The sequence below is a fragment of the Piliocolobus tephrosceles genome, chromosome 5 (assembly GCF_002776525.5).
Source record: "Piliocolobus tephrosceles isolate RC106 chromosome 5, ASM277652v3, whole genome shotgun sequence".
NCBI lineage: Eukaryota > Metazoa > Chordata > Mammalia > Primates > Cercopithecidae > Piliocolobus > Piliocolobus tephrosceles.
The window spans coordinates 83,386,694-83,412,647 of NC_045438.1; the positions used below are offsets into that span (position 1 = coordinate 83,386,694).

General features: G+C 42.4%; 1 protein-coding gene across 2 annotated transcripts in view; it reads left to right on the forward strand.

Annotated features, from left to right (window-relative positions):
• Window positions 1–4,411: 4,411 nt before the first annotated feature.
• Window positions 4,412–25,954, forward strand: part of RNGTT (RNA guanylyltransferase and 5'-phosphatase) — a 347,371-nt gene continuing 325,828 nt past the window's right edge. For both annotated transcript variants that reach the window (XR_002730197.1, XM_023205265.1), the window contains exons 1-2: window positions 4,412–4,791; window positions 20,902–21,011. Coding sequence is in view for 1 of the 2 variants with exons in the window: in XM_023205265.1 (XP_023061033.1) it covers window positions 4,728–4,791; window positions 20,902–21,011 (174 nt within the window). In the remaining variant the exon portion in view is untranslated. The remainder of the gene's footprint in view (window positions 4,792–20,901; window positions 21,012–25,954) is intronic.

The window sequence follows — 25,954 nt, forward strand, 5'->3', positions numbered from 1 at the left end:
GGCTCACAGACACTTTGAAGAGTGAGAATAATGATATTTATTGGGCAAAAAGGAAAAAAAGGGAAATGGGCACTCTCTGCAAAGCCAGAGTCCTGCAAGTGTGCTTCTGGCTCGCAGACTGAATCCCAGGTTCCACTCAGGAAGAGGAGGGGCCAGGCTCTTCCCCGCTGCAAATGGTGCGAACTTCCCGAGGCTGCGCCCCAGTGCGCACTTCTCCCTGTGCCCAGGCCGGCTGGAGTTTCTCTAGGGATCCCTTTACACTTGGCTGTACATTGCCAGGGAGGAGCTACCTGTGCTCTGAGAAGGGGTGGGTGTTCCCTGGTCCCCTTTCTTGGGCTGGGGTGAGGAACGGGGACCAGGGAACACCCGCCTGCCCAGAAGAGTATCTGTTCCTCCTAGAAAGAAGCTGAGCAGCCTCTGGAGATGACACTCCAGAATGAATGGGAGGGAGCTGCCATTTAGCAGGTGTTTAGGGGGCCGTGCTCTAAAGAAGTCCATTTAACTGCCATTAGGATAAAGATAAAGACAATGACTGATCTTAACTGCTTCCAGCTGATGGGGGGCGCTGTTTGGGGAAACAGCAGTTAGAACTCCCTCAGATGCCTATTTAAGTGTTCCTGGCAGAAGAGGCCGTCATCAGAAGCTCTGGTTGCGTGATTGTTTGGAATCTGATGGCTCCAAGGCAAGAAGAGACAAATCGGGTTATTAGAAAACATATATTAAAATGAAACAAGGGGAGGGGTAAGGGCAGCTCAAAAATCCCAAGGCCTTTTACCAGGTGCATGGGGAGAGGGAGGCCACAAGCCCTGCTGGTAGTAAACTTGACCCTTTTGCCAGCATGTTGGGCTTCTGCGTTCCCTTCCCCTGAGCCCAATCCTAAGCCAACCAGGTTAAGGTTTGGGAAATTAACCTTTCCAGTTTGGAGGATGCATCTGATGGGAGTGTCAGGTATGACGGAGACGCATACCGGATATCTCCCGGTGAAGAGAGGACAGAGGAGGAGAGAGGAAAAAAGATGGAGCTTTTTAAAGGAGTCTCAGGGGTTCAGATGCATTTGAAAGAGGTACAGACTGAAGATGAATGGCTACCCATCTAAAAGAAGGAGAGCAGGAATCCCTGGTTCCCTTCTCTTCCTAGCAGATACCCCAGGTATGTGAGGGAGAGAGGGAAGAATGTTCTCTTTTCCTCTTCTGTGTTTGCATCCCTGAGTCCCGGCAACCTTGTCAGGTGCTGCTGTGGGTGCCAAAGCAGCTTGCACCCACGAAGCAGGGAGGGCCTAGAAAATAGGAATTATCTGATTTTACCAATGTTTCTATCCCACCTACTGTCAGCAGTTTGGAGTTCCCTAGACTTTATTTCCAATGTGCCAGGATTACAGGTGTGAGCCACCGTGACAGGGCTTTGAGCTCTTTTTATAGACACCATGTATACAACACATATATAGCTACACAGGCAGGAGAAAACCAGTCCCAACAAGATCATTTTTCACAACCAAACTTTACAGAGAATATAAACAGGGATCCTTATCATTCCTAGCCTAGTGAAAAAGAAAAAAAATCTGGTTTAAAAGTTAACTGCTGATGGGGTGAAGAAAAAAGGATGCCTGGGGGAAGAACCTCTCATTCTTATGCAAATGGTTCCTCTACCAGGGAGAGAAGCTTAATTACTGTCCGATGGAGTTGAGCCTTGGCCAGGGAAGGGGAAGATGCCGTGGCATTCTCCAGCCCCAGCTGGGAGGAGAGAGGTAGCTTGGAGCCACCGGGCTTGCCTGTCCTTCCCAAAAAATGAAGGTAAAGGCCATGGAAAGGCCCCTGACCCCGGGGAGCGTTGGGGGTGGGGGCACGGTTTCCCTACCCTCAGAAGTCCATGCATGAAGAGGCTGGCTTAGAAATGACGTGAGAAGTTTTGAGTCCCCATGTCACTCACCACTTCTCGAGCCCCACATTGGGTGCCAAAGCTGTTGTAGGACTTTCTCCTTAGTTCAGCTAAGAGCTGGGTCCTTGCAACATGGCCATGAAATACTAGGCTTGCAGATGCCTTGAAGGGTGAGAATGGAATTTATTGGGCAAAAAGAAAAAAAGGGAAACAGAGACTCTCCCCAAAGCCAGAGTGCTTCCTGCCTGGCAGACTGAATCCCAGGTTCCACCAGGAAAAGGAGGGACCAGGTTCCTCCCCACTGCGAATGGCACAAATTTCCCAAGGTTCCACCCCAGTGCGCATTCCTCCCAGTGCACAGGACAGTAGGAGATTCTGCCAGGGAACCTTCCCACCTGACTGTCTTATCAGCACTTTGGGAGGCTGAGGTTGGAGGACTGCTTGAGCCCAGAAATTCGAGATGAAAAACGTATAAAAAAGTTAGTGGGGTGTGGTGGCCTGCACCTGTAGTCCCAGCTCCTTGGGGGCTGAGGCAAGAGGACTGCTTGAGCTTGAGAGGTTGAGGCTGCAGTGAGGCTGCCCTGATCATGCCCACTGCACTCCAGCCTGGGTGAGACAGTGAGACCCTGTCTGCAAAAACAAAAGATTTATCTACATATCAAAGTGAAGAGGAAGGATTAATAAATACAGGTTTATCTCAAGGAAATGTCCTAGGAAAAGGGAAGACAGATAAGATCTCTCTCTTTTGCCAAAAGAGAACGTTCAATCTTATTTTTTACATGTATACACTCTTCCTTAGGGGCAAAATGGATGTTTGATGAAAGATTCACCAATGAGGAGAATCTACATCTGATAAAGAGGAGACGAAGACATATCTGGGAGTGTGAGTCAGGGGTTCCAGGAAGCGGGGGAGGAATCACGTTGGTCTATCTGTGAGTGTCTATTTTTCTTCTTACAGAGAAGAAAGAGACTTGGGCCTAGGAGCAATATGGCAGAAACACACATCAGGCAAGGCATTCCTGACAGGCAGAGAGAAACTGCCTACTCATCGGGATGCCGCTCTCCTATTCTACTCTCTATTGTGGGCAAAAGGTAGCCCCAGGGTCCTCCCAATTCTGTGGCACTGAGTATAGAGAGGGCTTAACTGGATAGCTGAATAAAAATCCAGTGCACATTGCTGCCTTACAGCCAATAATAGTTGCTCACCAGTGGTATGAAGCCTCTGTGTGCCTAGAACTGAGCTACTGGGTAGATACAGTGTGTGCGGGAAGGGGAGTCTTCAACGGGAGTCATCCCCAGAAGGGGAAGGTAAGATACTCTTCCAGGATCAGGCTCACCTTTGGCATCCTTGGAGGGGGCTGGGGATGGAAGGTTTTTTTTTTTTTTTTTTTTTTTTTTTTTTTACCATTTTGAGCATGGTACACACTCTATCAGCAGAAAAGGGAATTAATAGGAGATTATTTGGGTAGACTGATGGCCTTAAAGCAAACTGGGTATTATCTTGTTCTGTCAGGGGAGGAGTTGACACTTTCACTAACAGTTCTGAGCAGACGCAACAGCAGGACAGACCAGAAGTGTGACCTAACTCAGGCTGCCTCAGAGAGATTGCTGTCGGACTGTCTCTATTGATGGGACTCTTACTGAGGGGATCCAGGCATTCAAGGGGTTGAGTTTCCCAGAAAGTTCCCCCACCGAAGCTTTAAAAATGTATTCCCTGCAGCCTTACGCTCTTGCAGTTCCAATACAGCACTGGTGTTTAAAGCCAAACTACTTTATAATTGATTTGCCATCATCCAGCTTTATATTTTAACACTTTAATCTGGTAACAAAGGAAAGGCTCGTTAAAGGACGGCATTTATAAAATGCTTCCAAGCACCTCTGCTTAACTCGAAGGGAAAATAAAAGGGACTGTTTATTTGGTAGGCAAAGGAGAACACCGCCACGAAGAGGTTCTCCACTGAGCAACTCCCGCCTTTGTCAATTATACACATTAATTAGTAACTTTTTTGGAGACATGGACTTTCTCAAACTCCCCAGTATGCTTTGAAACTTTGATACAGAAATATACAAACAAAACTCTAAGTGTTCTGGAATTAATTTCAGAGGATCTTCATAGATCCTCGTAAGTGCTCACCAAAAGAAAAATTCCCCATTTCTGGTACTCCAATCTCATGCCCTTAGAATTCTCGTAAGACTTGTTCCCTTGAACAACTTTGCCTAATTCCAAATCAAACCTAGATCCGGCTGGGACGCCAAGCTTGAGCTGTGGTAACGCTCAGAGGCCTCCTTCATTAGTAAAACAGATACCTTAATGGAAGTGGCGGGCAATCAACGCATGGAAAGGGGCTTGGCTTCTCTCTTTTTTTGGTTTCTCTAGGTTGTCTAGATTGGAAAAAAATACACGCTTCGTCCTGCGGAGTTCGGTACAAACGCAATTCCACATACGCAAAGGCAAACCCGCAGCGTAAGGGCGCATCCGGGGAGCGCGACCGGGCGGGGCGGGGCCGAGCGGGGCCAGAGAAGCCCCGCTCCTCTCATTCGTCGCCGCCTTAACTCTTTGCTATCCTTCCGCAGAGCTTCCTCTTCTTTCCCTCTGACCTCGGAAAGAAGGGGGCGGGGTCTTCGGGGGCGGAAGTTGCGGTGCATTGTGGGTTCTCCTGGAGCCGTGGAGTTGATGCTGAATGAAAGTGGCGCGCTGCCCCTGACGTTACCCGGATTGGAGCGGCTGGAATTCGGATTACTGCTGCGATTCGGGTGTCTCGGACCCCGGTGCGCACCGGACCACGGGGAGGCGGCTGCAAAGGCGCGGCGAACGTTGGTGAGGGAGGGCAGCTCTGCGCAGCCCCCAAGACATGGCTCACAACAAGATCCCGCCGCGGTGGCTGAACTGTCCCCGGCGCGGCCAGCCGGTGGCAGGTAACCTGGACTGGGGGGTGTTCGAATCTCCATACTCCGACGTGCCCGGGGGTGGGCCGACTAAGGAGCTCAGCTTTTGGTGGTTCTGTGCCCCTTAGTGGTATTTCAGGAGTGGGATATGCTCTGATTACGCTTCGTGGACGAATGTTTGGGAACATGAACGGGAGGGGATGGTCGGATGGGGGGCACTTGTCACTATTCCTGCAAGGCTAACTGTGCGAATGTGAAGGTAGAGAGGAGGTTGGTGGCAGGAGGTGAGGATCCAGGAATACAGTGGGCGTACTTTGAGTCTTAGTAGTTTGCGAACCTTTTAGGATTCAACCTTCCCCTCGAAAGAAGGGATGAGTGTCAGTCTTGAGATGGAGGAGGATAAGGAGGGAAGGGGTGATTCCCAGCGGTGAAATGGGGTCACACTGAGACTGGGAATCTGGAGGATGTTTTTGTTAGTTTTTTGTTTTTATTTTTTTGTGAAACAGGGTCTCTCGCTGAGGCTGGCGATCCTCCCACCTCAGCCTCCCAAGTAGCTGGGACTACAGGCTCCTGCCACCGCACCCGGCTACTTTTTTTGTTTATTTAATATATATATACACATTTATAATATATCTATTTGAGACATAGTCTCTCTCTGCCGCCCGGGCTGGAGTGCAGTGGCGTGATCTTGGCTCCCTGCTTCAGCCTTCCAAGTAGGTGGCATTACAGGTGCGTGCCACAACACCTGGCTACTTTTTGTGTTTTTAGTAGAGACGGGGTTTCACCATGTTGGCCAGGCGGGTCTCCAACTCCTGTCCTCAAGTGATCCGCCCGCCTCGGCTTCCCAAAGTGCTGGGATTACAGCCGTGAGCCACCGCGTCCAGCCATAATTTTTTTTGTTTATTTTTTGTGGAGACAGGGTTTCACTATGTTGCCCAGGCTGGTCTTGAACTCGTGGACTCAAGCGATGCTCCCACTTCGGCCTCCCAAAGTGTTGGGATTATAGGCGAGAGCCACCCCGCTTGGCTGGGTTTTTGTTTTTTTAAATAATTTTTCTTGTAGTTTTTTTCATCTTTATTGAGCTTGAATACAGTAGGCTTTAAAGTGTACAATTTGATAAATTTTGACTATATATACAGAAATACATCTCTTTCCTAGGAAACAGCCATGAAACCATCACCCTTCAAAGTTTCCTCCTGTCCCTTTTTAAATCTCTTCTTTGCCTGGCAACTGCTGATCTGCTTTCTGTAATTATAGTTTGCATTTTCTAGAAATTTTTAAATAATTGGAAACATATAGTGAGTACTCTGCTTGGGGTGGAAGGAAGTGTGTGTGGCTTTTTTCACTAAGCGTAATTCTTTTGATACTCATCCAGATTATGCATGTATCAATAGTTTATTCCTTTTTATTGCAGAGTAGTAGTCCATTGTTCTGGGTATACCACAATTTGTTTATCTCTTCATCTATTGATGGTCATTTGGGTTGTTTCCAGTTTTTAGCTATTACAAATAAACCTGCTGTGAACATTTATGTACAATTCTTTGTATGGACATATACTTTCATTCCTTTTGTGTAAATCTCTAGGAGAGGAATGGCTGCATCATATGATAGGTGTATGTTTTAAGAATTCTAAGAAACTGCCAACCTCTTTTCCAAAGCGGTAACACTTGATAGTCCCACTATCAATGTATTATACAGAATAAATTCAAAGGACTTAAAAACTCGCAAAAAATTTGTACACTTCACAAAATAAGATATATGAATAGCCAAAAAGCTATGATGGCGTGGTGGTGTGTGCTTGTAATCCCAGCTACTCGGGAGACTGAGGCAGGGGAATCACTTGAACCTGGGAGGCGGTGGTTGCAGTGAGCCGAGACTGCACCACTGCACTCCAGCCTGGGTGACAGAGTGAGACTCCATCTCAAAAAAAAGTAATTTGTACTTAATCGTGTAATTTATTAGTAAGGGTTCTCTACAGGGACAGAACTAATAGGAGATATATACACACACACACACACACACACACACACACACACACACACGTAAAGGGAGTTTATTAACTATTAACTCACACAATCACAAGGTCCTACAATAGGTTGTCAGCAAACTGAGGAGCAAGGAGAGCCAGTCTGAGTCCCAAAACTGAAGAACTTGGAATCCCGTGTTTGAGGGCAGGAAGCATCCTGCACAGGACAAAGATGTAGGCTGGGAGGCTAGGCCGGTCAAGTCTTTTCACATTTTTCTGCCTGCTTTGTATTCTAGCTGTGCTGACAGCTGATTAGATGGTGCCCACCCAGATTAAGGGTGGATTTGCCTCTCCCAGCCCACTGACTCAAACATTTATCTCCTTTGGCAACGCCCCCTACACCCAGGATCAATACTTTGCATCCTTCAATCCAATCAAGTTGACACTCAGTATTAACCATCACAGTAATTTCTTTGATATTTTGCATATTGAAGAAAATGTTATGGCGGTTCAAACTTATATGTTGTAAATATTAGGATTCACTTTACTAGTACTAGAAGTTCATAATTTTCCTGAATCAGAAAGAAAATGGTACTAACTACATATAATGTTTCCCTGTGAAGTCACCTTCTCTAATGAAACCAGACTTGCAATGAGAGAGAGCTCTTGGAGACAGGGCCAAGCTTTATTTTCTGAAGAATTGTTTTTTCCTCCTTGTGTGTTAATAGATTTCAGGTGAATACTTGGAAGAAAACAAACTTATAATTTCTTTTCCTTTTTTTTTTTTTTGAGACAGGGTCTTGCTCTGTCACCCAGGCTGGAGTGCAGTGGCGAGATCTTGGTTCACTGCAACCTTCTCCTCCTGGGTTCAGGCTATTCTTCTGCCTCAGTCTCCTGAGTAGCTGGGACTACAGCTGTGCACAACCATGCCCAGCTAATTTTTGTATTTTTAGCAGAGATGGGGTTTCACCATGTTGGCCACGCTGGTCTCCAACTGCTGCCCTCAGGTGATCTGCCTGCCTCGGCCTCCCAAAGTGTTGGCATTACAGGCGTGAGCTACCGCACCCAGCCCTCCCTAGTTTTTTAAAGGTATATCATTCAACATAAAATTATTTCATACCTGCTATGTAAAGAGCTTACTAGGAACTGTGGGAATGTAAATATGAGACACAGCCAGGTGCACTGGCACATACTTGTGGTTCCAGGTACTAGGGATAGTGTGATGGTGATAGTGATGGTGGTTTTGAAGTCATTTTATTTAGCAGATATTTAAATGTCTACTTTGTTTTAGTCCTGGGTGCTAGGGAGATGGCTAAGATATATTACCCTTAAAAAGCACAGTCTCATGGGAGTAGCAAACCATCCATTTTAAGCACAGTTCTGTTGTAAAACATGTAGCAAAGACTATTGTAGTATATGATGGGAATCAGAGGTAATGAACCTAATTCTTTGAGGTTGAGGAAGAAGAGATGGGAAGGAAGGAGATCAGGTGAGACTTCCCAGAGGAGGTCATACATGAATTATCTTGAGTAAATAGAAGTTTTCTAGATACATAGTTGGCAGGGGGTGTTTTTGGAAAGTTTCTGTTAGGATAGGATGATGTAGGATGATGATGGGAGAGATAATAGACTGAAAAAGTGTTTTTGTTCTGGAAGATGTAAGTGAGGTTATGAGGTTGGAGAATAGCCTGATCATACAGGCAAGTAGGGTATGATAAGGTATCTTAATATTCATATGCTTTAAATTTTCACTGGCATACAATTGCAGTTTTTTTCAGCATCAAGATGAGATTATTTGAATCCAGGTTAAAAGCTTACTTTGACTTTTCTGTGTTTAATGAATTGATGGAGAGAGGAATGGAAATAGACTAATTAGGAACTTGTAGCCCAGGTGAAAGACAGTAGTGATGGTTTAGAAATGAGACATGAAGAGTAGAAGGCTAATTTGAGAGATATTAAGAAGGGAAAATGGATGGAACTTAATGTTGTATTTAGAATGAGGGAAAGAGGGTCAAAATTTAGTCTGAAATGTCTGGCTTATGCAGTGAGATAGCTGATATTATTAGGGCTTATGGAGAGAGAAGCAGGTTGGAAGAGATACTAAGATCCTGATTGCTCAAATAGAGATCTTTAGTAAAGATTTTTTTGTTTTTTTTGAGACGGAGTCTTGCTGTGTTGCCCAGGCTGGAGTGCAGTGGCCGGATCTCAGCTCACTGCAACCTCTGCCTTCCGGGTTCACGCCATTCTCCTGCCTCAGCCTCCCGAGTAGCTGGGACCACAGGCGCCCGCCACCTCGCCCGGCTAATTTTTTTGTATTTTTAGTAGAGACGGGGTTTCACCGTGTTAGCCAGGATGGTCTCAATCTCCTGACCTCGTGATCCGCCTGTCTTGGCCTCCCAAAGTGCTGGGATTACAGGCTTAAGCCACCGCGCCCGGCCAGTAAAGATATTTTTAAAGACCATTTTAATTTTATTTCAGTAGTTTTTGGGGAACAGCTGGTTCTTGGTTACATGGATAAGTTCTTCAGTGGTGATTTCTGAGATTTTGGTGCACCTGTCACCCAAGGAGTGTACACTTTAGTAGTCTTTTATCCCTCACCTCCCTCCCACACTTCACCCTGAGTCCCCAAAGTTCATTATATCATTGTTACATCTTTGCATCCTCATAGTGCAGGTCCCGCTTACAAGTGAGAACACAGGATATTTGGGTTTCCATTCCTGAGTTACTTCACTTAGAATAATGGGGTCCAACTCCATCTAGGTTGCCGTGAATGCCATTATTTCATTCCTTTTTATGGCTGAGTAGTATTCCATGGTATATATACACACCACATTTTCTTTATCCACTCATTGGTTGTTGGGCATTTAGGCTGGTTCTACATTTTTGCAATTGCAAATTGTGCTGCTGTAAACATGCCTGTGCAAGTGGCTTTTTCAGATAATGACTTATTTTCCTCTAGGTAGATACCTAGCAGTGGGATTGCTGGATCAAATGGTAGTTCTTCTAGTTCTTCAAGGAATCGCCACACTGTTTTCCATAGTGGTTGTACTAATTTACATTCCCACCAGCAGTCATTCATGCCAACATCTATTATTTTTTGATATTTGATAATAGACTGAAAAATGGTCATTCTTGCAGGAGTAAGGTGGTATCTCACTGTAGTTGTAATTTGCATTTCCCTGGTAGTGATGTTGAACATTTTTCGTATGTTTGTTGGCCAACTGTGTATCTTCTTTTGTCTGTTCATGTCCTTTGCCCACTTTTCGATGGGATTATTTATTTTTTTCTTACTCATTTGAGTTCCTTGTAGATTCTGGATATTAGTTCTTTGTCAGATGCATAGTTTGCAAAGATTTTCTCCCACTCTGGGGGTTGTCTGTTTACTCTGCTGATTATTTCTTTTGCTGTGCAGAAGCTTTTTAGTTTAATTAGGTCCTATCTATTTATTTTTGTTTTTGTTGCATTTGCTTTTGGGTTCTTGGTCATGAACTCTGCCTAAGTCAATGTCTAGAAGAGTTTTTTCTGATGTTATTTTCTACAATTTTTATGGTTTCAGATCTTACTTAGGTTAGAGTTGATCCATCTCCAGTTGACTTTGTGTAAGGTGAGAGATGAGGATCCAGTTTCATTCTTCTACATATAGCTTGTTAGTTATCCCAGGACCATTTGTTGAATAGGATGTCCTTTCCCCACTTTATGTTTTTGTTTGCTTTGTTGAAGATCAGTTGGCTGTAAATGTTTGGCTTTCTTTCTGGGTTCTCTATTCTGTTCCATGGGTCTGTGTGCCTATTTTTATACCAGTACCATGCTGTTTTGGTTACTATAGTCTTGTAGTATTGGGTAATGTGATGCCTCCACATTTGTTCTTTTTGGTTTGTTTACTTTGGCTATTTGGGCTCTTTTTGGGTTCAGTATGAATTTTAGGATTGCTTTTTCTGGTTCTGTGAAGAATGATGATGGTACTTTGATGGGAATTGCATTGAATCTATAGATTGCTTTTGGCAGTATGTTCGTTTTCACGGTATTGATTATACCCATCCATGAGCATGGGATGTGTTTCCATTTGTTTGTGTCATCTGTGATTTCTTTCCAGTAGTGTTTTGTAGTTTTCCTTGTAGAGCTCTTTCACCTCCTTGGTTAGGTATATTCGTAAGTATTCTATTATTTTTTTTTTTGCAGCTGTTGTAAAAGGGATTGAGTTTTTGATTTGATTCTCAGCTTGGCCATTGTTGGTGCATAGCCGTACTACTGATTTGTGTAGGTTGATTTTGTATCCTGAAAACTTTAAAGAATTCATTTATCAGATTTAGGAGCTTTTTGGATGAGGTTTTAGGGTTTCCTATGTATACAATCATATCATCAGTGAAGACTGACAGTGTGACTTCCACTTGACCAATTTGGATGCCTTTTATTTCTTTCTCATTGTTCTGACGAGGACTTCCAGTACTATGTTAAATAGAAGTGGTGAAAGTAGCATCCTTGTCTTGTTGCAGTTCTCAGGGGGAATGCTTTAAACTTTTCCCCATTCAGTATAGTGTTGGTCATGGGTTTGTCAAAGATGGCTTTTATTACCTTGAGGTATGGCTTTATTACTTTGAGGTATGTCCCTTCTGTGCCAGTTTTGCTGAAGGTTTTAATCATGAAGTGATGCTGGATTTTGTCAAATACTTTTTCTGTATCTATTGAGATAGGTCATGTGATTTTTATTTTTAATTCTGTTCATGTGATGTATCACATTTATTTTTATTTTATTTGTTTATTTTTGAGACAGAGTCTTGCTCTGTCAGCCAGTCTGGAGTGTGGTGGCACCATCTCAGGTCATTGCAACCTCTGCCTCCTGGGTTCAAGCGATTCTCTTGCCTCAGCCTCCTGACCTTGTGATTTGCCCGCCTTGGCCTCCCAAAGTGCTAGGATTACAGGCGTGAGCAGTGCACCATGCCTGGCAATGTAGGTATTTAATGCTATGAACTTTCCTCTTAGTACTGCTTTTGCTGTGTCTCAGAGGTTTTGATAGGTTGTGTCACTGTTATCATTCAGTTCAAAAAATTTTTAAATTTCCATCTTTATTTCGTTCTTTTGTCCCACAGGCTGATCCCTTCATGTTGTGCTCTCTCCCTTCCTCTAGGGGTGGGGTTTGGGTTTGGGGCTTCCTGAGAGCTGGATTGGTGTGATTGTTATTGCTCTTCTGGTTCTAGTCACACTGTGGAGCTACCAGGCCCCAGGGCTGGTGCTGAAGAATGTCTGCAGAGTCCTGTGATGTAATCCATCTTCAGGTGTCCCAGCCATTGATACCAGCTCCTACTCTGGTAAGGGTGGCAGGGCAGTAAGTAGACTCTGTGAGAGTCCTTGGTTGTAGATATATTTAATGTGCCGGTTTTCTTGAATGCTGGTTATGCTAAGTAGTGAAGTTGTCACGTGGACAGACTCAGGACCTCTGGTTAGCCAGATTGTTGCAGGCAGTGGTATATTAGCTGTTATTTTATCTTTCCTGGGAGCAGGATTATTTTGTCATGTGTTGCTGTAATGGCCCGAGTTAGTTGGCTTGCAGCCAGGAGGCGGTGCTTTCAAGAGAGCATTAGCTGTGGTGCTAGTTGGGGGATCTAAGTTTGTCCTAAGTTGGCCAGGGTAAGTATTCTGGTTTCTCAGGCAATGGGTGGGGCATAAAGCTCCCAAGAATTTCTGTCTTTTGTGTTCAGCAACCAGGGCAGGTAGAGAAATACCATCAGGTAAGGGAAGGGTTAGGTGGATCTGAGCTTAGACTCTCCCTGGGTAGGGCTTACTGCAGCCACTGTAGGGGATGGGGGGTAGTTCTTGGGCCAATGGGGTTATGTTCCAGAGAGGATTATGGTGGCCTTTGCTGTGTCATATAGTGTGCCAGGGAAGTGGGGGATAGCTGGTAATGAAAGACTTCACCCAGCTCCCATGCAGTTGGTGAGGCTGGTCTTCTGTGGTGCACTCCTCTACTCCTCAGACCTTGCCTCTGAATGTAAGTTTCCCCACTGAGAAAGTGAGCATGGCTTTCAGGCCCTGTCCCTCCCTGTCTGCCTCCGTGTCTGCCCACTGGGCAGCTTCTGTGCTTGTATCTGCAGGAGTTCCCATTCATTCCCTGGATTCTGCTCAAGAAAATTCATGCCCAGTGAGAATTATTATGAGTTTCATTTGGAAGCTTTTTTCCCCCATGACCTTCCCTAATTCTGCTGTCTGCTTTCCCTGAGGGCCCCTGTGAGATGTAGTCAGGAATGGCTTCCCTGGACTTGAGCTGGAGACTGGGAGTGCCTACAAGACTCTGCCTGCTGCTGCTTCTACTTTTAGACTTCACTCGGCTCCCTAAATTCATTTCAGCTGTAGGTAAAGTTAAATCCTTCTGTGATCTGGATTTTCAGATTCCCCAGTGGGGAATGTGTGTTCAGAGGCAGGGTTTTCCCCCCTTTCACACTTTGGGAGCTCGTGGTTTTTCGCCTGTCTCATGGAATTTGCAGCGCTGTGTGGCTTCTCTCAACGGATCTGTTTGGCTGTGGCACGTTTTTGAAATCAGACAGCACTGAAGTTTGCTGCATAGATTGATTCTTCCCTTCATGAAAGATTTCTCTGTAGCATTTTAGCCATGGTAGAACTTTCTTTAGCCATGGTAGAACTTTCTTCGGGGTTGGAGTCAGTTCTCCCCAACCCTGCTGCTGCTTTATCAATTAAGTTTATGTAATATTCCAAATCCTTTATTGTCACTTCAGCAATATTCACATCTTCACTGGGGCCAGATTCCATATCAGGAAACCACTTTGCTCATTTGTAAGAAGCAACTCCTCATCTATTAAAGTTTTATCATGAGATTGCAGCAATTTGGTCACATCTTCAGGCTCCGCTTTAAAAAATGTTTGTATTGACCAGGCACGGTGGCTCACATCTGTAATCCCAGCACTTTGGGAGGCCGAGGCGGGCGGATCACTTGAGGTCAGGAGTTTGAAACAAGCCTGGCCAACATGGTGAAACTGCGTCTCTACTAAAAATATAAAAATTAGCTGGGCATGGTAGCAGGCGCCTGTAAACCCAGCTACTCATGAAGCTGAGGCAGGAGAAATGCTTGAACCTGCGAGGTGGAGGTTGCAGTGAGCCGAGGTCGTGCCACTGTATTCCAGCCTGGACGACACAGTAAGACTCTGTCTCAAAAAAAACAGAAACAAAAACAGTTATTTTTTATATTTTTTTGAGACAGGGTATCACTGTGTCCTCCTGGAATGGCTGGAATGCAATGGCATGATCATGGCTCACTGCAGCCTCGAACTCCTGGGTTCAAGCGATTCTGCCACCCCAGCCTCCTGAGAAGCTGGGACTATAGGTGTGTGCTACTATGCCTGGCTAACTTTCAGACTGCACTTCTAATTCTAATTCTTCTGCTATTTCCACTATATCTGCAGTTACTTATTCCACTGAAGTCTTGAACTCCTCAAAGTCATCCATGAGGGTTATAATAAACATTTCAAATGCCTATTGTTGATATTTTGACTTTCTTCTATGAATCATGAATATTCTTAATGGCATCTAGAATGGTGAATCCTTTCCAGAAAATGTTTGATTTATTTTGCCCGATCCATCAGAGAAATTACTACATATGGCAGTTATAACCTTATGAAATGTACTTCTTAAATAATAAGACCTTTTTAGGGAACCCACTCTGTGAAGAAAAACAAAAATAATATAGGACTTGAAAATTGAAACTACCCCTTGATCCATGGGCTGTTATGTTAGTAGGCATGGAACCAACATTAATCTCCCTGTACATTTCCATCAGAGCTCTTGGGTGCCTAGGTGCATAGTCAGTGAGCAGTAATATTTTGGAAGGAATCTTTTTTTCTGAGCAGTAAGTCTCAAGAGTGGCCTTCAAAAAATTCAGTAAAACATTCTGTAAACAGATGGGATGTCATTCAGGCTTGTTGTTCATTAATAGAGCACAGACAGAGTAGATTTAGCATACTTCTTAAGGGCCCTAGTATTTTCAGAATGGTAAATGAGCACTGGCTTCAACTTGAAGTTACCAGCTCCTGACAAGAAAGTCAGCCTGTCCTTTGAAGCTTTGAATCTAGGCATTGTCTTCTGTCTAGCTATGAAAGCCCTAGATGGCAGTTTGTTCTAATAGAAGACTGTTTTTCTGTTGTTTAGTGTAGCCATGTTCGTCAATTGTCTTAGCTATATCTTCTGGATAATTTTCTACAGCTTCCGTAACAGCCCTTTACCTTGTACTTTTATGTTAGAGAGATGGCTTCTTTCCTTAAACCTTATGAATCAACCTCTGCTAGCTTCAGATTTTTCTTCTGCAGCTTCATTACCTCTCTTAGCCTTCATAGAATTGAAGGAAATTGTTGCCTTGGTCTGGATTAGGCTTTGGCTTAAGTGGAAATGTTGTGGCTGGTTTGATCTATTCAGACCACTGAAATTTTCCCCATATCAGCAATAAGACTGTTTTGCTTTCGGCCAGGTGTGGTGGCTCACGCCTGTAATCCCAGCACTTTGGGAGGCTGAGGCGTGTGGATCACGAGGTCAGGAGTTTGAGACCAGCCTGGCGAATATGGTGAAACCCCGTCTCTACTAAAAATACAAAAAAATTAGCTGGGCGTGGTAGTGTGCACCTGTAGTCCCAGCTACTCAAGAGGCTGAGGCAGGAGAATCGCTTGAACCTGGGAGGCAGACGGAGGTTGCAGTGAGCTGAGGTCGCGCCACTGACTCCAGCTTGGTGACAGAGCGAGACTCTGTCTTAAAAAAAAAAAAAGACTGGTTATTTCGCTTTCTTATCATTTGTGTATTTACTGGAGTAGCACTTGTAACATCCTCTGCGAGTTTTTCCTTTTCATTTACAACTTGGCTAACTAGTGCAAGAGGCCTAGCTTTTGGCGTATCTGGGCTTTCAGTGTACCTTCTTCACTGAACTTAATAATTTCTAGTTTTTGATTTAATTGAGAGATACATGATTCTTCATTGCACTTGAACACTTAGAGGACATTGTATGGTTATTAACTGACCTAATTTCAATATTATGGTGTCTCAGGAAATAGGGAGGCTTAAGGAGAGGGAGGGAGATGGGGAATGGCTGCTTGGTGGAGCAGTGAAAACATACACAGCATTTATTTATTAAGTTTGCCATCTTATGGATGTCATTCATGGCACCCCAAAACAATTACAGTTGTAACATCAGAGATCACTGATCATAGATCACTGTAACAAATATAATAATAATCAAAAAGCTTGAACTGTTGTGGAAGTTAGTTCCACAAAATGTGGCACAGACACAAAACGAGCACATACTGTTGGATAAATTACACTGATAGACTTGATAGACAAAAGGTTGCCACAGACCTTCGATTTATTGAAAAATGCAGTATCTGTGAAGTGCAGTAAAGCAAAGTATGCCTGTAATACTAGTTCCTCTCATAAACAACTGCCCAAAACTCAGGAGTTCCAATCAAATTATATTTCTTGCTCATATCAGAATGTGTTGTATTGGGCAACTTTCCCAGGCTACTCTTCTCTGATTAGCAACTTGCTAGGCTCTTTCCATTTTGTGATGCTGTCATCTTAAACATGTGACTTCTAAAGTTGCCATGAAAGTGGAGGAGCAAGCATGGGTGATCTCTCAGGGGTTTTTGGCCAGCCTTGGTAGTCGTATAGTTAACTTTGACCTGTATCCCATTGGCCAGAATCCAGAACATGGCCCTCACCCAACTACAAGAGAAACTGAGAGAGCTAGTCTTTCATTGTGTCCTGGAAGAAGAAAGTAAATTGAATGTGACGACGAACAGATAGTGTCATTTCTACCATGGCAATAGATGAAACTTCTCCCAGGCAGAGACTGTAGAGAGAGTAGAGAAGGTGCACAATGGAACCCCTAGAAACCTGACATTTATAAGTTGGTTAAAGAAAAAAGAGGGAACAAAGAAGTTGAGGACGAATAGCTAGAAATTGAGGGAGGTGTTAGGTGGGTGATTGAAACTAACAGGAGTTTGGGTGTCATGGAAGGCGGAAGAGTTTTTCAAGAAGGAAGGAGTTGCTGGATACGTGAAATGCTGCTGAAATGTTAAGATACTAGAAAAGTTGGTAAAATCTGTTGGTGACTGTGACAAGTATTTTCAGTGGCAATGTGGGATCAGAGGCCAGATTGGAGTGGATTAATGAGCTACTTTGTTGCAAGTCTCTTAGAGAGTTGTAGGGGATTGCTGAGGAATGTGTGTAGATGGCTCTGAGACCTGTTTAAGAGGCTAATTACTACCTTTCCTACCTTTCGGATAGAGTGGTCAAAAGAGTGGGCATAGAGTGGCCAAAAGGAATGATCAGAAGTGACTTGAGAATGGCCAGCTGGCTGAGGAGGAGGCAGGCGTTGGAACATGGAAGATGTAGGACTATCTTCATTAACCCAGCTACCAAGGCTATGGATGGGCCTTAGTCATATCAGCAGATGCTGCTGGGATGGAAACTAATGATGCCCGAAGACCAGATGCAATACAGTTCAGTTTACTGGAAGCAAGAGAGGAAAAAGATGGTGTACAAAATAGCAGTTGCTCCCCTTTCCCCCAGTGCCAGGGTCTTTACCTTTGAGGAATGTAATCACATCCAGGAGGAGAGTCCTGATTTGACTGTGGGCTATCTTGAATGGGAGCTCAAAAGCTAAATTATGCACAGTTATAGGGAAGTAAAGTCTACATTTCTGCTCACACATGTATACATAAATGAATTGGAGGTAATGAAGATAGGAGTATGTGTATTAAACTTTTTAAAAAGTTTGATTATGAAGAGGAGTAAAAATGAAGCATAAGTTGGGGGATAAGGGAGAGTTTAGGGTTTGTTTAAATGCTGATGGGAATGAGCCAGCAGATGTCTGAGATGCTGAAGATGTTGGGGGTGAGGGTTGGGAGAAGAAGAAAGGATTGTTTGATGGCCCTTGAAAGGTAAGATGGTAAGGAAATCTTGAGCAGAAGGGAGGATTTTTAATGGGAGGAGGAGTATGGGCTCAGATACAGAAAGATTTATAGATTAACTGCAAAGACAAGGCAAGTTTCTGTCTAATGGTGGAGAGGCATTGTTGAATAGCGGTTTCATTCGTGGGCTCTACATCCATAGTCTTCATTTGAATCACTGTTTTTACCATTTATGAGTGGTGTGACATGCGGCAAGTTGCTTAATCGCTCTTGCTTTGTTCTCCTCATCTGTAAAATGAGGAATAATAACAATACTTATTGTTAGGAGTAAATGAATGAATTATGTACAATATTTTAAACAGTGTCTGGCATGTGGTAAACATACACAAATAGCTTTAATTATTATGGCTTCTTTTTTTTTTTCTTTTCAGTGAAGTCTAACTTAAAGTTGTCAGTTGAAAAGGGGATGTTTTGGGAATGAGGAAAAGATGTAAAATATTTATCATAAGGAATAGTTAGTGGTGTGTGGTAGGACTGCCTTTAATATTGGTGATTATGAAGTATAGTGTCACCCATCTTTTGTGCTGTGAGATTTGCTCTAGGAGGCCTCAGCTACATATGTGTAGGCACAAAGAAGTTAGGTGGTTGGGTTCATTGAGGTCTGGATTTTTCTCAGGTGAGTGTGACTGGGTAATGGGGGCAGAGCAAGGAGGTTAAGGGTATTTACAGAGGACTAATTGTGATGATCTACTGTGAACTCTGATGTTGGATAAGAAGGAAAGGGAACCCTGAAAGAGCTGATGGAAATAGGATTGGACCTCTGAGAGTAAGTAGTAAGGGAGAGAAAGTCTGATGGGATGAATCTTCTTATTTATTTATTTTTTATGTTTATGGTTTATATTTTCCCAATAGACTATAAACACTATGAGGGCAGCAGGGTTTTTCTGTTTTTTATTTGTTTGTTTTTTTCCTTTTCACTAATGTAATCCATGCGCCTATAACAATGCCTGGTACGTAGTAGATACCCACTATGTATCTGTTAAACTAAATGAAGTAAAAGAAACCTAACTCAGATGATGGTGGAGGTAGTGAGAAGTGGTCAGATTTTGGATGTATTTTGAAGGTGGAGCTGCAGGATTTGCTGATGGATTGGATGTCAGGTGTGAGAAAAGGAGAATAGTCAAGGATAACCTAAAAGGTTTTGGTCTTGGGCTACTAAAAGAATGATGTTACCATTTGCTGAGATAGGGAAGAGCATGAAAGGAGCAGGTTTTAGAGTTTGAATATTAAGAGATGAGATTTGGATATCAAATCTGAGACATCTGTTAGGCATAAAGTAGAGGCTCAGTAGGCAGTTGATATCCAGCTAGAGTTAAGGGAGCGATTTGAACTGGAGCTATAAATTTGTAAGTCATTAGCACATTGATGACTTTTAAAGCCATGAGACTAGATGAGACACCAAGGGAGTAAATGAAAATATAAAAGAGATCCAAGGATTGAGTCCTGAGACAAAACATAGAGGAGTCAGGGTGATGAGGGGGAGCCACTAAAGATAACTGAGAAGGAGAGGCCAGAGAGCTAGAAGGAATACCAGGAGGATATAATAGTATTCTAGAAGTCACATGAAAAAATGGTTCAGGAATTCCCTTTTCATCAAAAAGGGATCAGTTTTTCTTATGTTGCTGAGAGCTTAAGGTGAGAACTGAGAGTTGACCATTTGATTTAGCAATGTGGAGGTTATGGGTGGTTTTGATTTTGTAGAAAACAAAATCTTAAAAAATTATTTTTTTCATGAAATTTAGTTTAAAGTCTTTGGACAAATGTTAAGACTTCACTTAGGTAGATAATATTGTTTTTATTGTGTTTGGAAATATAAGGCCAGGCTCAGTGGCTCATGCCTATAATCCCAGCATTTTGGGAGGCCGAGGTGGGCGAATTGCTTGAGTTTAGGAGTTGGAGACCAGCCTGGGCAACATGGCGAAACCTCATCTCTACAAAAAATACAAACAATTAGCTGAGTGTGGTGGTGTGCGCCTGTAGTCCCAGCTACTGGGGTTGCTAAGGTGGAAGGATCGCCTGAGCCCAGGAGGTTGAGGCTGCAGGGGCTGACATCACGCCACTGCACTCCAGCCTGGGCAACAGAGTGACACCCTGTCTCAAAAAATAATACATATACAAAGATCAGTTAAAATAAGCTTTTAAAAAATTGGTTATATGAGGTGACTTCCTCTATGCTGTACTGTCATTCCCAAAAAAAAGATAAAAAAAAAAATCGATTTTTCTAGCTGAAATAACCACTGATAGTTGTTTGAAGGATGATTTTGGTTAGCATTCTCTCAGAATGATGTCATGTTCTAGCATGATCTTTATCCTGAGATATAGAATAAGGTCTACAACCTTTTAGTATCAGGTTGGAGAAAGTTCCAACCTGGTAATAAAAACCGTATAGGGCATGTAATCCCAGCACTTTGGGAGGCTGAGGTGGGTGGATTGCTTGAGCCCAGGAGTTTGAGACTAGCCTGGACAACATAGTGAGACCCTGTCAACCCGTTCCCCCCAGCAAAAAAATTAGCCGGGTATGGTGGCATGCACCTGCAGTCCCAGCTACTTGGGAGGCTTAGGCAGGAAGATTGCTTATATTTTTAAGAGTTTTAAATTAATAACTTTTAATGTAGTGGTATAGAACTTAGGGTTTTAATGGAAGTTCTATTCACTGGTAATTTTTCTTTTGCTGTTATATTTGATTGTCAATTTTTATAATTTTTTTGTCCTTAAAAGATATAGGGTAGTGTCTTTTAAAAGTACAGTTTAAATTGAGAGTACTTTGTGAACACTTGCATTTTCAGATTGCTTTTCCATTTAAAATGTTTTAAGAGGCTGGGTGTGGTGGCTCACGCCTGTAATTCTAGCACTTTGGGAGGCCGAGGCAGGTGGATTGCTTGAGCCCAGTAGTTTGAGACCAGCCTGGCCAACCTAGTGAAACCCTGCCTCTACTAAAAACACAAAAATTAGCCAGGCTTGGTGGTACACACCTGTAATCCTAGCTACTTGGGAGGCTGAGGCAAGATAATCACTTGAACTTGGGAGACAGAGGTTTCAGTGAGCCGAGATTGCACCACTGCACTCTATCCTGGGGGACAGAGTGACACTTGGTCTCAAAAAAAAAAAAAAAAAAAAAAGTTTTAAGAAGGTGATATTCGAGAATTGTTAATTATAGAATTTTAATCTGAAACATTTCCTTTAATGGAAATTATTACCTATCTTTGTTGTTTAGGAAGATTCTTACCTCTGAAGACAATGTTAGGACCAAGATATGATAGTCAAGTTGCTGAAGAAAATCGGTTCCATCCCAGCATGCTCTCAAATTACCTAAAGAGCCTAAAGGTAAGAAACAAAACTTCTTTTTGTCACTGATTTAATATACTTTGTTCATTCTTATTCTTCTGGTGACTTTTAAAAAAATCTTGTTATTTTAAAATAATTAATAGACTCAAGGGAAGTTACAGTAATTGTACATAGAATTCTGTAAACCCTTCTCCCAGCTTCTCAGGATGGTATCATTTTATATAATTGTAGTACAATATCAAAAGCAGGAAATTGACATTGATACAGTACTACTAACTGATTGCAGATCTTATTTACTTTTTATACGTATTTGTGTGTGTGTGTAGTTCAGGACAGTTTGATCTCATCTGTAAATTCATGGTGGTGGTTATAGAACTGCTGCATCTCCACAAAGGAATTCCCTCATGCTACCTCTTTATAGTCAGACTCTCTCCTCACCCCTGTCCCTGTACTCTGGCAGCTGCTAATCTGTTCTCCACGTGTAGTTTTTCCATTTAAGAGAATGCCCACCTGACGTCCTGGCCCCCAGCAAAACTTACTATAGCCTCCACTAACAACTACACCCTAAGCTACCAAGGAAACTTGACTCTGTTTACAGCTGAAGAAACCATACAGAGACTACACTACTGCATGCATCCACAATCATAGCCAAAGTGCTCTACCCAAGCAACACCACAGATATATCTTCAGGAAAAAGTCCTTCCCTACAAAAACTAATTCCACGAATTGGGACTGGGGCTGGGCACTGTGGCTCATGACTGTAATCCCAACACTTTGGGATGCTGAGGCAGGTGGATCACTTGAGGATAAGTGTTTGAGACTAGCCTGGCCAACATGGCAAAACCCTGTCTCTACTAAAAATACAAAAATTAGCCAGGCATTTTGGTGTGCACTTGTAATTCCAGCATACCCAGGAGGCTGAGGCACAAGAATCGCTCAAACCTGGGAAGCAGAGGTTGCAGTGAGCCGAGATCACACCGGTGCACTCAAACCTAGGCAATAGAGCGAGACTCTATCTCAAAAGAAAACAAAAAAAGAAAAACTGGGGCTGGGATGGTGGCTCATGCCTGTAATCTCAGCACTTTGGGAGACTGAGGCAGGAGGATCGCTTCAGGCCAGGAGTTTGAGACCAGTGTGGGCAGCATAGGGAGACCCTGTCTCTACAAAAAATTAAAAATTAGCCGGGCATGGTGGTGTGTGCCTGTAGTCCCAGCTACTTGGGAGGCTGAAGAGGGAGGATCGCTTGAACCCAGGAGGTTGAGTCTGTAGTGAGCCATGATCATTCACTGTAGCCTGGGCGATAGTGAGACCGTGTCTCAAAAAAAAAAAAAAAAAAGAAGAAGCGAGTGTTACACCAGATGTGCAGATATCGATGTAAGGACATGGGAAACATGAAAGAGCAAGAAATATGGCGCCTCCAAAGGAACACAATAATCCTTCAGCAGCAGATAAAAAATTCATAATCCTTCAGCAGCATAATAAAAAAACTTCATGAAATGGTGGACAGATAATTCAAAATTTTGATACTAAGGAAGCTCTGTGTAAGAAAGAAGAGAATATTGACAAGCAATACAGAATACTGAAAAGCAATACAAATCAGAAAAACAATTCAGGGTATGAACGAGAAGTTTACCATAGATAGATATCAGAAATCCAAACACATTCAGGAACTGAAGAATTCATTGAATGAAATAGAAAATAGAATGAAAGCTTCAGTAATAGACTAGATCAAGCAGAAGAAATAATCTCAGAACTTAAAGATAGGTCTTTGGAAATAACCCAGTCAGACAAAAATAAAGATAAAAGGCTAAAATAGAATGAGCAAAGCCTTCATGAGATATAGGACACCAGAAAGTGACCAAATATTCAAATTTTTGGTGTTCCAGAAGATGAAGAGAAAACAAAAGGGTTAGAAAACCTATTTAGGAAATAATAGATGAAAACTTTCTAAGTTTAACAAGAGGTTTAGACATCCAGGAGGATCAAAGATCCCCAAAAGATAACATCTAAAAAGGTCTTCTCCACAAGACATTATAGTCAAACTGTCAAAAGTCAAAGAGAAAATTCAAAAAACATTAAGAGTGTCTAGTCATTTATAAGAGAGCCCTCATTAGACTAATAGTGGACTTCACAGCAAAAACCTTATAGACCAAGAAAGAGTAGAGGATATATTCAAAGTTCTGAAAGAAAATGCCTACCACCCAAGGATACCATACCCAGCAAAGTTATTTTTTCTTCATAAATGAAGGAGAAATAAAGTCTTTTCCAGACAAGCAAAAGCTGAGGGAATTCACCACCACTAGACTGGTCCTGTCAGAAATGCTTTAGAGAGTCCTGTACCTGAAATTGAAAGACTAGTAACTATCATCATGAAAACACAAAAATATAAATAAAAACCACTGACAGAACGAACACATCAACAATGAAGGGGAAAAACTCAAATGTTACTACTACACAATACCACCAAACCACAAAGATAAAACAATAAGAGAGAAAGAAAGGACAAAGAATATGCAAAACAACCAGAAATAAATTAATAAAATGACAGGAATAAGCCTTAACATATTAATAATAACCTTGAATGTAAGTGGATTACACTTTCCCTTTAAAAGATGTAAACTGGCTGAATGGATATAGAAACATGACCTATCCATATGCTGCCTACAAGAAACTCATCTCAACTGTAAAGACACACATAAACTGAAAGTAAAGGGGTGGAAAAAGTATTCCATGCAAATAAAAACCAAAGGTGAGCAGGAGTAGCTAAACTTATATCAGATAAAGCAGACTTTAAGTCAAAAACAGTAAAAGGAGATAAAGAAGGTCATTATATAATGATAAAAGGATCAGTTTAGCAAGAGGATATAACAATTCTAAACATATATGCACTCAACATCAGAGTACCTAGATACATAAAGCAAATATTATTAGATCTAAAGGGAGATATAGTCTGCCATACAATAGTAGTTGGAGACTTCAACACTTCACTGTCATCGTTAGACAGACCATCTAGACAGAAAAAACAAACATTGGACTAAATGGACCTAACAGACATTTACAGAACATTTTATCCAGTAGCCACAGAATACACATTTTTCTCATGAAGAAATGGAACATTCTCTAGGATAGACCATATGTTAGGACATAAAACAAGCCTTAACAAATAAAAAAGTCAAAATCATTGCATAGCTTCTCAGACCACACCACAATGGTAGAAAAGCTAGAAGTCAATAACAAGGGACTTTGGAAATTGTACAAATACATGGAAATTAAACAACATGCTCCTGAATGAACATTTGGTCAAGGAAGAAATTAAGATGGAAATAAACCTCTTGAATCACATGAAAATTGAAACACAACATACCAAAACCGAGGAAGTGTAACAAAATCAGTGCTAAGAAGGAAGTTTATAGCATAAGTGCCTACATCAAAATGGTAGAAGGATTCAGATAAATAATGATGCACCACAAGGAACTAGAAAAGCAAGAACAAACCAAAAACCAGTAGAAGGAAAGAAATAATAAATATCAGAGCAGAACTAAGCAAAAGAGACACTAAAAAAAATACAAAGAATCAACAAAATGAAAAGTTTGTTTTTTTGAAAGGATAAACCAAATCAATAAATCCCTTCCTAGGCCAACCAAGAAAAATGAGAGAAGACTCAGGTAAACTGAATCAGAAATGAGAAAGATAATATTACAGTTGATACCACAGAAATACAAAAGATCATCAGATACTTTTTTTTTTTTTTTGAGATGGAGTTTTGCTCTTGTTGCCCAGGCTGGAGTACAACGGTGGGATCTCAGTTCACTGCAACCTCTGCCTCCCAGGTTCAAGAGATTCTCCTACCTCAGCCTCCTGATTAGCTGAGATTACAGGCATGCGCCACTGTGCCTGGCTAATTTTTTGTATTTTTTGCTTGAGACAGGGTTTCTCCATGGTGGTCAGGCTGGTCTCGAACTCCCGACCTCAGGTGATCTGCCTGCCTCGGCCTCCTAAAGTGTTGGGATTACAGGCGTGAGCCACTGTGCCCAGCCCATCAGAGGCTATTATGAACAACTATACACTAACTGGAAAACCTGGCAGAAGTGGATAAGTTCCTACATACATACAACTTACCAAGATTGAATCAGGAAGAAATACAAAAGCTGAGCAGACCAATGACAGGTAGGGAGATTTAATCAGTAATAAAACATTTCCTAACAAAAAGTCCAGGGTCAGATGGCTTCACCACCAAATTCTACCAAACTTTTAAGGAAGAACTAACACCAATCCTCAAATAATCCTCAAAAAATTGAAGAGAAGGGAACTCTAGCTCATTCTGTAAAGCTAGCATTATGTTTATACCAAAACCACAACAAAAAAAGAAAACAGGCCAGTATCTCTGATGCAATGATGGTTCAGCATATGCAAATCAATAAATATGATACATTGCATCAGTAGAATGAAGGACAAACACCATGCGATCATCTCAATAGAGTCAGACAAAGCATTTGATAAGAACCAACATCCCTTCATGATAAAAACTCTCAACAAACTAGGCATAGAGGGAACACACGTCAACATAATAAAGGCCATATATGACAAGCCCACAGCTAACATCATACTGATTGGGGAAAAGCTTTCAGCTTTTGCCTGGAGAATTAGAACAAGACAAGGATGTCCACTTATTCATCATGGTACTGGAAGTACTATCTAGAGCAGTCAGGCAAGAGAAAGAAATAAAAGGCATCCAAATTGGAAAAGAAGGCAAATTGTCCCTCATTGCTGATGATATAATCTTAAATCTAGAAAAACGTAATGACTCCACCAGAAAACTCTGAGATCTGATGAGAAATTCAGTAAAGTTGCAGGATACAGAATCAACATGCAGGCTGGGCAGCAGGTCACACCCCTGTAGTCAAAGTGCTTTGGGAGGCTGAGGTGGGAGGATTGCTTGAGGCTAAGAGTTCAAGAGCAGACTGAACCCCAAAGCGAGACTC